Consider the following 12723-nt stretch of genomic DNA (forward strand, 5'->3'; position numbering starts at 1 on the left):
TTAGTTATATTCCATACGGCGAATGTTCACTCCGCTGTCCTTAGCATGAGCACTGACGGTCTTCGATACGCTAGCATCTTTTCCGACTGCAAGGTATGCGTCACCACCCGTCCCAGCATTCCTTGCTGCTTGGTTCACATGAGCTGTGGTAATTTTCTGGGATGACTTCGATTCCCAAACCTGTGACCTTCCTGACCCACTATCAACAACAAAATCTGCTCGGCCTCCTCCTCCTGGTACCGTAACTTCAGAACGAACTTGGGCGTTCGGGTTTTGAGATGTTATGTGGCTTTTAACTTGGCCAGCAAAAGACCCGCCATGATTCTGTGAAGTGTTGGACATCTTGCAGTTAGTGTCGTATAGTATTCTGAAATGTAATCCATAACAACTAAATTTAAATACAAATTTTACTATTTTGTTATTTTCATTTTTTTTTAAAGTGTTTTTTTTTACCTTTTTGCCACAAAACACTCTTATAAAGCTTAATGTTGGGTTCGGTATCAGACGTTTTTTGTAATTATTATTCGCGGTACTATATACGTACTATGTATTTGTATCAACAGAATATAACAGTATTTCTTTTACAAGAATATTTCTATAAGTTTAATCTAAATCATAATGAACGGAAAACGTATTTGATACAAAACGGGTATGCAATGAGCCGATCCTCTTAAACGCAATTACCCTATAATACCGATATCTAATTAGCAAATAAAACAATAAAAGTAAAAATAGAAAAGTAAAAGTAACAAAAGTGAACTCTACATGAGTGAGTATTTATTTATTAATAAGTTGTTTGGTATCATTAAATAAAGTTCTTTTAATAACGGGGTTTTTTTCAAATTATTCCTCTGTTTAATCATTGTTATAAAAACATTAAAATAATTCAAATTTTCATGAATCAAAAGTCAGTACAGTACAGTTTCGTTCCTCCCACTGATGCCAGTCGCATCCAAGAGGCAGTCTTCTAGTGACATAGACTGTCTATAAATTTATACCAAAAGCCTTATAATAAAAACAGTGGAGCTGTAGATTGGTGGTTAACGTGCTTGCCTTCCAATCCCAAGGTCAGGGTTCAATTCTGACCTAGTGCCAGGGTTGTTACTTTCAACTCCACTCCCAAGCATCAACTGAGACTTAGTATCTAAGCACGATAAACTAGCTATAACAGATTATCTGGTAATGCGCGAGTTTGTGCTCGCTGTTGGATGAGTATGAAATAAATAAATAAATGTCAATGTGATTGAATGCCGCTGTACTACTACAAGCTAAAATTTTAGTAAAACATGACTGAAGCAGTAAACTCACCTTTAAAAATTATGTTTGTATAAGATTGTGATTCTAGAATTGTCGCCTTCGATGGTTCACAACTCAAGTTATTAGTCAGATCAACCAAATGTATATTTTCTGTGCGAGTTATAAGTTAAATTCTAGTAGTGCTGAAATCTGATTGGATAATTCGGTTTTCTAAAATCGAATTATTCTGGAAAAACCAACACTGATACCATTTTAAAAAAACACTTTAAAATTGAATCTTCTGTGAAGATAAAAAGTTAATCAATAGCGCTCTAAACTCTGATTGGATCGCCTTTTTCATTACATCATTCTGGAAAAACCAATATTTTTGTAATCAACAGACGTGTAAATATCTTAGAGGACTCAATATTTGACTTGGAGAGATAACGAGATACGGGTAAAATCCGCGGGAATTTACACATAAGTTTTTCCATCCATAATTGTAGAGACATTTCACCACTATACTGAATTTCTACAGTAAGCCTATTTAAAACATTACAATGTTCACAGCTATTAGAATAAGAAGAAAACTATAGAATGATAACATGTGAATGAACTAGAATCTCGGCACAAGAGACGTCATTGATTGGTTGAAAGTTCTGGAGACACGACACTATATATTTAAAAGTTTGCAAACTATTGAAAAAGTAGATAAAGAATTGCTATCATCAGTAACTAAAATCTGTTATTAAAAATTAAAAATGAGTGTGTTTTAATTTAAAAGTGGTTTTGCATTGAGGTAAAATTAATTGCAAATGAATTTCATTTTAATTCTTATTATATTATTTTCTATTCTATAAAGAGTATCAGAAATAGAGGGCGTGATCTCTCAGTTGTTAAACATGGCGGCTTCCATGGGAAGGAAGCTGTTACACATGAGAAAATGTTATTGTTTACGATTGCAGTTATATGAGGTTATTATTAGCGTTACTGTAGTATTGTAGTATAGTATACACGATAATTAATTTTTGCATTGTTTAGTAATAGGATTTAACACGTACAAATGTCAAAAAGTATGGCTAGGCCGGCTCTGCTGGGTATCCACATTCCAAATAACGATGTATGCTTTCACACCCGCGCTGACTGAGAGACTCTGTGTGGCTGCCGATAGCTACCAAGCCTTAGTTGGGCCTAGGCTATGCATTGATGATAGGTCATGTAATAAGGCAAGCTAGCTAGGAATAGCTACGTAACTGTTCTAATTATAGACTATATAGTCTAGCCCTAGGCCTATAGCTAGAGTACTTCTTGGTATGCCTACAATAATCCGTCAATATATTATTTTTAATTTAAAAATATTAAAGAAAGGTAATACTAAAAGTAAACCTAAAAAATGTCCAGGTGCTATACTGTCTGTACTGTTTATTTTTGGTTTTTTGACCAAGCTATGTTTACCGGTTCAGATATTAATCAGGAGACCTATTTTTTATTTAATTAACATTTTTTGATTTGATCCCACATAGGCCTAGCTCAGGCAGATATTGCAAGTAGTTACATTTTGATAAGTTGTATAAACATAATTTTTTACAATATCATTAGAATTTCTTTTACCAGAGTTTCAAAAGAGGTACAAGTTCCTCACAAATAGCTGTAGATGATGGCAAAGACAATGAGATGGAAGGAAAACCTAGCGTGTTATCAGCAATGATGGCTGCTGCTAGAGACAGGAGGACTGCATTTGGTAACATGTGTTTATTGCATTGTCATAGTACATACAATACTGCAAAGACAATTATGTAACAGTAAATTAGTAGGCTGCCATTGTTGCACCGAGTATGGAATGTCTTGATTTATTAATTGAATTTATTTGATGCTCAACATTAAAATTACATACAGACAAAAGACAAAATAACAAGCATCAGGAACACCCATTAGGCTGAAAAAAACCAGCCCATTTCCAATGGGGTCCAAATTGCACATAATAAACAATAAAAAATACATATAAAAATATATAAAGCCAAATTACTGAAAAAATGACAATGCTGTGGGTATCACTGGATCTCAATAGAGATACAAAAAAAAGTGAAAAGCTAAATCAAACCGATAAAGTAAAACAGCCAGAAAAATTAGCAGAGCTTTCGGGCAATTCTAGCCCTTTATCAGTGCAAGTATATATATATATATACATTAAAAGTAAAGCTCAGTCAAACTTCATGGTGTGCACCAAGCAAGAAGGATAAATATTTATCATGTTTATTTGGCTTAGGCCAAGTTATTTAGCTGTTGTACTTACCCCTGTACTAAATAAAGTCAATGGTACTGTTAGTAAATTATAAAAAGAGTGGTGCATCGCTAATGAGCAAATAACAACACAAATAAATATTGATACAAACTAGTGAATTGTTTTCAGATTTGACCTTTTAACCTCTTTTCTCATTTTACAGATACTCTCATACAGAAGGAAGCTATAGCGTACGAAAAGGGAAAGCGCCACCTGGCGAATATGATGGGAGAAGATCCAGAAATGTTTACCCAGAAAGATGTTGATGTAAGAAATTAAATGGAAGAAATACTGTTGTCCCTCTTCTGTTTTTCCTCTTTACTTTCTTTTCATACAAATTAAGCCTAATTACAGTAGTAGTAGTATTCCTTTAAGACAACCCTACTCAGGGGAAAACCGTATTCAGGGGATAGACACCCCTATTAAGAAGACACCATTCCGTATGTTTTAACACTAACGACAACCCCTGTTCACGGAACACCCATATAAGGGCACACTTTTTTGGGTATTTATAGAGGTTATACTGTAAAATTATTTTTAATAACCTAAGCTTTATATAATTTTCTTGACAGGCTGCAATTGAGTACTTATTACCCACTGGTATGTATGAAAAAAATGCTAGGCCGATGTTGAAGCATCCTCTAGACTACTATCCCCCACAGAAGGCAGCCCAGCTTGGTCCAGATGGAAGGCCTCATGAATGCTTCTTTTACACTGGTAGAGCAAACTATTATAATCTTATGCATGTAAGTAAATAGTCAGATCAGTGAAAGAACCTTTCTAAAATATTAATTAGTTATTACATAATTTAATTAACTAATATTTGTTATAGATAAGATTTTACTAGTCCAAGGAAATCTAACAATTACCTTGATATGTTTATTTTATTCATTTGGCATGCCGACTCACGAGTCTCAACAGCAGGAAATTCACTTTCACCTGAACAACGTGCTACTCCTTAAAATCTATGGCTGTGTGTGTACTGTCATTCCAACTCATAGAATGGTTTCAAAATAAGTGGTATGTACATACCATATATACATTTATTTTTATAGTATTTAATTGAATTGTTTTTTTCTCAGGAATGTGCTAATCACCTTGAAAAGCTGATGAAATTTGAAGATCAGAAAATTGCGCAAGGAATTCTAGAACCAAACAGTGAACCAGTGTGAGTATGTTATAGAATGCACTTAGGATCTTTGACTTCTTTTTAATTAACAGAAAATGTTATAGTATTGCTAATGTTTGTAAGAGTATAACCTGGGAACACTTCCCTGCTATAATTTATTACACAATACAGTAATATGGCTTTTGTTGTATAACAAATAATACATATTGTATCAAGTAAATATAATATTTTTTGCGGTTTTCTTTTAAGGCTCTCTTTCAAGTTTATAACTAAACTTGTTCTCTTTTTCTTTGCCAGAAATTTAATTCGTAGTGAATGGATTGACAAGAAATCATTGGAATTGAAGATTGTAGAAGAAATCAGTGATGAAGAGGTTAATTTATTTTTTATGTTTTAATTCTTGTTTTTTTTTCCGAGACCCTGTTGCACAAGTTGTGTATAGGTAGTGGCCTTTTGTTTCCATGACAATGATGATTTCTTTCCCCTCTTATGATTTCCTTCCCCACTATGCGAATTTGTTTGCGCGAATCGAAAGGGTCAACTTGTATATATACATACTACATATTCATGTTTCCATCTTCCAAATCCCACTCTGCGACGAATTCTAGTTCCTTGAGTTTTTCGCTTCAGCTAAATTGGTAGTTCAAATTGTTTCTACTTTTTGCAAAGCGAAAAATTGCTCAACCAATCAGAGCTCAGGATGAGCACTCATGCGAATCGAAAAGCTAGGCAGACCCGCGATAAACTTGAAAATCGCAGCTATTCGCTCTTGTAGTGGAAATGGTAGCGTAAACAAATTTGCATAGTGGAAAATCAGTTTTATAATATCTTTCCCGTACTTTAATGAACCAACTTTCTAACCATTGTATAAATATTTATATTTTTTTCTTATACATCTAGTATGAAAGATTTATCATAATGATGGAGAGATTATTAAAACAACCATACGCTAAACAAGTGGAGTCCTTTATACTGGATTATAGAAAAGAATTGCTTGCTGTCATCAATAAAGAAATTGTACATGAGGTATTTATAAACATTTTCAGTAAAAGAATTAGTTTTTTTATTTAGTACCAATGTCCTTTTATATGAATTTTTTATGAGTTTTATTTTTTAATGAATTTTAACATTTTTCTAATTTATTGTACAGTATGAATTTTAACTTTTATGAATCCTCTTGTATCTTTATGTTTATTCATATTCATTTATTATCCAGAAAAATAAAAACAATAATACAAAAAGCATAAATTACATAAAACAAAAACAAGCATAGAAAATCACAGAAGCAATATCCTGGCGGATTGTCAAAAAGCAAAAATATCGCTATAAAAGACTCTCCTGATAGTGCTGGTGGCAAAATAACAGAAACAAGGTTAAACATTTAACAATCCGGTAACATAGAATTTTTATAAAACAGAATAAAAATTGCAATCATTATAAATAAACATGTCTGTGATATATACCAGAATCTCATCCCACATCCGTGGAAATTAGATAAAAACAGAGTAAAAAATAGCAATGTTTGAATGTCTTCTGTATATTTTTGTATTGTTTTTAAAAGGGCCTCTTCAAGTCAGCTGTACTGCTGTAGTACAGCTGTTAGAGCTACCCTTGTAAAACAAAGTTTAAACAAAAAGGCGAATGGTCACAACTAGCCCGCTTATGAGCATTCTCCCTCACAATTATTAACTTTAAAAGTGCAATAATAATAAACAATCACTTGCCCACTAGACATGCAGGAAAGTAGTTTGGTTATCCCATGGCAGTTTTCAAGGGTCATTGCAGTGTTCTCCAAATATCAAGTCCGGCAAATTTAGGGAAAACCCAAATTATTGTTATACATTATATGTGACTAATTAAATCTACTAAATACAAAAAAGTCAAATAATATTGTACTTTTGTCTATCCAATTGACCTTTGATTGCTCTTGGTATATCTTTTTAATGGCAGGCCTAACATACCACTACTAGATAAGTGTTTATTTTATGTATAATTTTCTTTTTACACCATTTCTAATACCAGTTAAAGCCATTTAGTCCGACAAATCTTTTTAGCAAAACCTGCTCTGGGAGAACACGGCATTGTACACCTGACTAGTAATAACACAAAAACTTATTACTAGGTATTAGTACACTGAAATTTGTCTATCTCAACTTTCTGTTTTACAGATTCAACATGATGAGAATGGTGTCGCTTTTAGCGAGGCTATTGGTCGGCGTAAGTCAGCCTCTGCTAGAGTAGTCATTAGGGACCAAGGCTCAGGCATTGTTACAGTCAACAATCAGCCCATGCTTGAATTTTTTACAATGGTGCAATCAAGGTAATTAACAGAATTTTAATTAATTTTGTTTTTAAATATTACCAAAATCTTAGTGAGCTACTGTAACCATACAGTACAGAAGTAGTCTTGAGGTCAAACAATAAATGTGTTAAATCTTGCATAATGTATTTGTCAAAGAATTTGTGATTTACTATTCATTTTGTATAATGATTCCCCTTTTGAATGGAGGACCCTTCTGAAACAAGCTTCCCAGCTTAAAGAGTTATCCTCTGCTATACCATAACTGTATAATTATTTAGTTTTTGTATGATTTTGTTAATTTCAAATTATAATGTATTGTATTGTGTATTTTATGGATAGCAATAAATATTACAAAACAAACATTCAAGTCTTTCATTCAGGTAAATTGTGTTAATTACTTATTATACTAGTACTGTACTTGATTTGTTTGTTTGTTAACACGATAACACCTACAATTTTCATTCTGAATTTTCTGTGTATATAGGTATATACTTTACAGAACATGCCATTTGAAATTCAAATAAATAACTTCACAAATAAACAAAGACAAATTTGTATTCTTTTAACATGGTCAGAAATATCAACATGCGCCATCAGTATCAATATTTTGCCAAGTACTTCACTCAGTTTCTGAGTGCTTTCATTTTATTTATTTATTTTTCAGAATGTCCATAATGTTCCCCTTTCAGTTCGTTGGAATGATTGACAGATTCAACGCTGAGTGCTACGTATCAGAGGAAGGGGGTAAACAATGCCAGGCTGGAGCAGTAAGACTAGCCATCTCAAGAGCTTTGCAGAGTTTTGTTGATATAAGTCAAATTGAACAAATGAGACAAGGTATACAAATACTATGTATATTTGATGTTTTTTACTAATAATGTGTAACTTTAAAGATGTATTGTCCCCTTGAAAAATATTTTTTTTACATTTTTGTTGTTGAATATGCCATTTTAATGTCACATAATAGTTATTGACTTCTACCAAAAATTGGATCGGAAAAAAAAATTATTTACCTGAAAAAAATGGAATTTAAAGCAAAAAATGGTCAAATTGGCTGCCAGCCAATGTATTTTTGGTTGAATTTAACCATTTATTTTGTCATTTTACAAGTGAAAACATTATTTTTTCCGTTTTTTTTTTCTACGGAAGTGATTCACTTTATTAAAACTACAAAATCACCTATTCAAAGTCTGATTTAATTAATCTTCATGTTTTTGGGGGACAATACATCTTTAAGCTTCCTGAAATATGTACTGTACTATAAATTCCTAGATCAGGTTCAGTACATCAAATACACTCGCTCACAACATAGCAAATTATTATTCAATTTATTACAGTAAAACAATTGTTTATACATTTTCTGTGTATTTTATTTCAGCTGGATTATTAACTCAAGATCCCAGAATAAGAGAACGAAAGAAGCCAGGACAGAAGAAAGCAAGAAAGAAGTTTACTTGGAAGAAACGATAGTGTGAACCTAAATGACCGTCTCTAAACAATATTTTAAAGGACAACTTGACCGAGGACCATATTTTTACAACGTATTAGGGATGTACATATGATTTCAGAACAAATGCGAGATTAAGGATATCGGCGCACGCGCTCGTCGTACAGCCGTAAATTGCTGTGACGTCACAGGTGCATTGCAAAATCTACTTAATGAGTCCAGATAAGCAAAATAAACAATAACAAAAAATCAACATTTATATTTTTTACGATTTATTTACAAAGTGTGTTTACTAGAAATGTTCGCGATTTGCCAGACTTTGCCAGAAAACTCATTTTGTGATGCACCTGTGACGTCACAGCAATGTACGGCGACGGCTGTACGGCGAGTGCGTGCGGTGATATCCTTAATCTCGCAATGGTTCTGAAATCATATGTACATACCTAATACGTTGTTAAAATATGGTGCTCGGTCAAGTTGTCCTTTAAAAATTGCTACAAGTATAGGGAATTATATAACAAAACAGTGTGGTATATGTATACAAATACAAGCATATAAACTTTTTTTCATTTGATAAACTTATGCTTGCCCATGTTGTCTAGATGTCGATCTTGGAAAAAAGAATGGTAAATTTAGGTGCGCCCATTGCAATCATCTTTACTAGGCTGTATGTACACTCACCAGGCATAGGCCTACTATTACATCAGTACATTGACATGAACATTATTTTTAACTGAAAATAAAATATAACAAATAAATCTAAGCGTTTGTTTTTTTCATTTGTGCATCCTTTCTTGGTTTTAAATATTGATTGAAATAATTATAGAAATGATGAAAATTAAAAACTTTCCTATTAGTTTGTGCTGTTTTAACAATGGTAACTTTCCATTTATAGATTTGTGTTTGTTCTTAAGTTATCTGCACTAAAGCCTATAAATCCAAACTGTTTTCGGAAGTTAACCAGGAGGAAACAGTGATAAAATTAGGTTGAAGTCGTGACCGTGTCGATAGAACAGTGAATTTAGACTCACGGTTGATGGCGTCCGATGGTCTTTTCTCTACGACTGACTATTTGCACGTGGTCGATCAACCGTGTCGACTGTAAATAAACAATGCACGAGAAGTGGTAGTAGAAAAGTTACAATTACATTCTTTGTGTTTTATTAGAAAGCACAATCGTTTATATATGCTGTATGACCGAGGATAAAAATGGTAATTTACTTTACTGATAATATTATTTTGGATTCTTCGTTTATTTATTGCCCCTCATCATTGATTGACATTCAGGTTTAGGCTAGGCCTAGCTAGGCAGATCAGTAGTACAGACAGTGATTAATTGCTGATCCCAAGACTAGAGAGGACTCTCTCTGTTGACGTTGTTTCCGCACTGTGCATGGGGTGAAGCAGCCAAGCTAGTGAAATTACTAGGCCTAGTGAAGTGTAGTAGTCCTGTAGTGCATAAGCATATTAATATTAAATTCAATGTAATTTTTCTATAATATTTTTAAAGGGTAATTCAGAATCATTGCTGACAGAAGAGAAAATAGCAGAACTGGAAGGTAAAACTCATTGTAAGTAATTAAAGAATATATATTATGATAATTATTAATAAATATATTTATTCTTTTTATTAAAATAAATGCATAATTTAATGAATGCCACAATCAATGCCATATTAATTATTATATTGAAAATTCTCATGAATAAACATCTACATTTTTATAGTTAACCAAAAAGAAATCAAACAAATGGTCAAGAGATATAGTGCTCAAATCGACTCAACAACTTCTACAGAGATGACCAGGGACGGCTTCTTGTCCATTCCGGAGGTAGCGTGCACTCCTTATGCAATCCTGTTCTTTAACATTTATACAAGCAGCCAAAAGTCCACCCTGATGCCTGAGGAGTTTCTCATGCTTTTCTCAACACTTAGTGATAAAGCAACTGTTGAGGAAAAACAAAAATGTAAATAAATTGTTATTAAAATTAATATGTACACAGGTTTACAGTATGAATACAGTAGAAGTACCCCTCCTTTGGGTGTGTTTCCGCAGCCAAAAATTAACCAATACAAATTCATCAATAATTAACAGATAAAATTCCTGTGGAAACGGGGTTTAAACCGATTGAGAAAATTAACCGATAATTATCTCATTCAAATCAGATAATTATCGAATAAATGCGATAATTTTTTACCTTTGACCTGAAGGATGATTAATTACAAAATTAACCAATGATTTTGATATGGCTGTGGAAACACAGCCCTTGCAATGATTTTCGGAGTACGATATTCAGGGAACATCCCGATTAAGGTGACATTTTAAACCATGATAACAGATAAGAAGCAATGATATGTTTGAATACTAAGCTAACCCGCCTTTTAAGGGGAACTTTGTTGGGTCCTGAAGGTGTTACCTTAATAGGGGTTCTACTAATTGGTATTCATAATCATCAATTTTAATTTTGTATATAATCATTATTTCTTTTTCTTTATTTTTGTTCAGTAATGTTTGATGCGTTTGACATAAATAGAGATGGTGATATAGGATTCAATGAACTTTTCCGTATGTATAAGAACATGTTCACCGCAGGATTCACGGATGACCAACTGACCGAGCTCGTAAAATCTGTGTTAGCAATGCCAAATTTAAAAACGCTAGGAAGAATAAGTTACGAAGAGTTTTGCAAAGTAAGCATAAAACTAAGATATTTGGGGAAAGGGGGCTAAACTGAACTTTAAAGAAACCAACAAAATGTATGGTATGATGATATGTTTAAAGCTCTGTCCGCACTATAAAACTTTATGTGACAGCAAAATGTGATGTGCCTATATATGGACATGATGATGTCATATCACTACCATATTTTGGCATATCCCTACCATAATTGGGCACATCACACTTTTTTTGTCAAACTAGTTTGATAGTGTAGACAGAGCTGAAGACATAAGTTACAGTATTTGATTTTAACAAATATTTTATAACAATATATTATTTAACTCTGTGTGACAAAAACCCTGGTTAACTTATTATTATTTTTAAAAAAATTATATAATGGTTTTATAATTTTTAGGCTATCTCACCAATGGAACTTCGTGAAAAAGTGACCATAAATCTCCAGCTAGTCTGATGATGAAACATGAACTTGATGCAAGGCCATAGCGAGAAGTTAAAAACTGACAAGGCAAAAAGATGCTTTAAATATAATTATTAATATAAGATACGACGAGTTGTGCTGGGGAATTGGGATGGGTGGTGAAAACTGACAATTTCATATGATTCGAGCACCTCATGCTGGTTACGGCAATTTGATGCCATTGTATTATCTTGACTTATATTCAAAGAAGGAGCCCGGCACAAATTGTACATTGCAATACTCTATTTGCATTGATATGGCTACAGAAGTCAGGGTGGGTGCCACACACAAAAAACAACTTTAAATTGATTTGTGTTGATCTACTGTTTTTAAACTGTATATATATTCTTAAAATACTGAATATAATAAATTTGAATGATCTGTTTAAAAATCAGTTTTTTTAAAACCAATGTTATGTGAAGCGCCGCTGATTATAAGCTTTTCATAGAATGGGCGCTATATAAATGTTAATTTTAAAATGAATATATGTTATAGTATCCTTCTTAGATTAGTATTTTTATTGCAATTGTATTCAATGTAAATGATCATATTTTGTTCTCGAGTATAAATGAATATTGTGCAATAAAATAATTAAAATAATAGTACCGTTGTATTTGTAGTAATCAATAGATCTTGTATTAGAAATTCAAGAAGTATAAATGTTTTAAAGATGTATTGTCCCCCAAAAACATGAACAATGAAGATTACTAAAAAAAAAGACTTTGAATAGGCCATTTTATTAATCTGCTTCAGTAGGGAAAAAAAGAAAAAATTAATGTTTTCAATTATAAAAAGACAAACAGTTTTCTTGTATCTTGTAACAGTTAAATTCACCAAAAACCCATTGACTTCCAGTCAATTTGACTATTTTTTGCTTTAAATTACAGTTTTCAGGTAAATAATTCATTATTAAAATGGGATATTCAACAAAAATATTTTTAGGGGATCAATATTATCACTAATGTTTTGTATTTTTTTGATTTTCATTGAGATTTCATAAATAATATTAAAATCATAGGCATGCCATATGCCTTAATATTGTAATACAAAAAATCACACTTAACATAACCAATATGCAATTCTATGTTAAATATATAAAATTTATTTAAAAAGAAGAGAATTAAAAAGCGGCATCAATCATAAAACAAAATTTTATTAAAATTGGGGGAAAAAACGTCTACGTCAACTTTCTA

General features: G+C 32.4%; 3 protein-coding genes across 3 annotated transcripts; 2 read left to right on the forward strand and 1 right to left on the reverse strand.

Annotated features, from left to right (window-relative positions):
* On the reverse strand, positions 1–1375 carry LOC144848197 (uncharacterized). The gene is made up of 2 exons (XM_078704909.1): positions 1309–1375; positions 1–367 (listed from the first exon to the last, which is right to left on the reverse strand). Exon 2 carries the CDS (start codon positions 340–342, stop codon positions 1–3), a length of 342 nt encoding a protein of 113 aa, XP_078561035.1. The 5' UTR covers positions 343–367; positions 1309–1375.
* A 748-nt stretch (positions 1376–2123) lies between these two features.
* On the forward strand, positions 2124–9137 carry LOC144847350 (small ribosomal subunit protein uS9m-like). Its single transcript, XM_078703646.1, has 10 exons — positions 2124–2210; positions 2851–2977; positions 3681–3784; positions 4090–4263; positions 4600–4685; positions 4944–5019; positions 5547–5672; positions 6815–6966; positions 7613–7785; positions 8327–9137. The coding sequence occupies exons 1-10, from the start codon at positions 2139–2141 to the stop codon at positions 8416–8418; spliced, it is 1182 nt and encodes a 393-aa protein (XP_078559772.1). The 5' UTR covers positions 2124–2138; the 3' UTR covers positions 8419–9137.
* A 345-nt stretch (positions 9138–9482) lies between these two features.
* LOC144848420 (calcineurin subunit B type 1-like) lies at positions 9483–12132 on the forward strand. The gene is made up of 5 exons (XM_078705148.1): positions 9483–9607; positions 9906–9966; positions 10121–10360; positions 10900–11084; positions 11468–12132. Exons 1-5 carry the CDS (start codon positions 9605–9607, stop codon positions 11522–11524), a joined length of 546 nt encoding a protein of 181 aa, XP_078561274.1. The 5' UTR covers positions 9483–9604; the 3' UTR covers positions 11525–12132.
* Positions 12133–12723: the final 591 nt, after the last annotated feature.

The sequence above is a fragment of the Antedon bifida genome, chromosome 7, assembly GCF_963402885.1.
Source record: "Antedon bifida chromosome 7, ecAntBifi1.1, whole genome shotgun sequence".
NCBI classification, from domain to species: Eukaryota; Metazoa; Echinodermata; class Crinoidea; order Comatulida; family Antedonidae; genus Antedon; species Antedon bifida.

Coding starts and splice junctions, on each gene's coding strand:
- LOC144848197 (XM_078704909.1), bottom strand. CDS start 342: ATGTCCAACACTTCACAGAATCATGGCGGGTCTTTTGCTGGCCAAGTT.
- LOC144847350 (XM_078703646.1), top strand. CDS start 2,139: ATGGCGGCTTCCATGGGAAGGAAGCTGTTACACATGAGAAAATGTTAT. Junction 4,264..4,599: donor ACTATTATAATCTTATGCAT/GTAAGTAAATAG, acceptor TTTTTTTCTCAG/GAATGTGCTAATCACCTTGA. Junction 7,786..8,326: donor AATTGAACAAATGAGACAAG/GTATACAAATAC, acceptor ATTTTATTTCAG/CTGGATTATTAACTCAAGAT.
- LOC144848420 (XM_078705148.1), top strand. Junction 10,361..10,899: donor TGTTGAGGAAAAACAAAAAT/GTAAATAAATTG, acceptor ATTTTTGTTCAG/TAATGTTTGATGCGTTTGAC. Junction 11,085..11,467: donor GTTACGAAGAGTTTTGCAAA/GTAAGCATAAAA, acceptor TATAATTTTTAG/GCTATCTCACCAATGGAACT.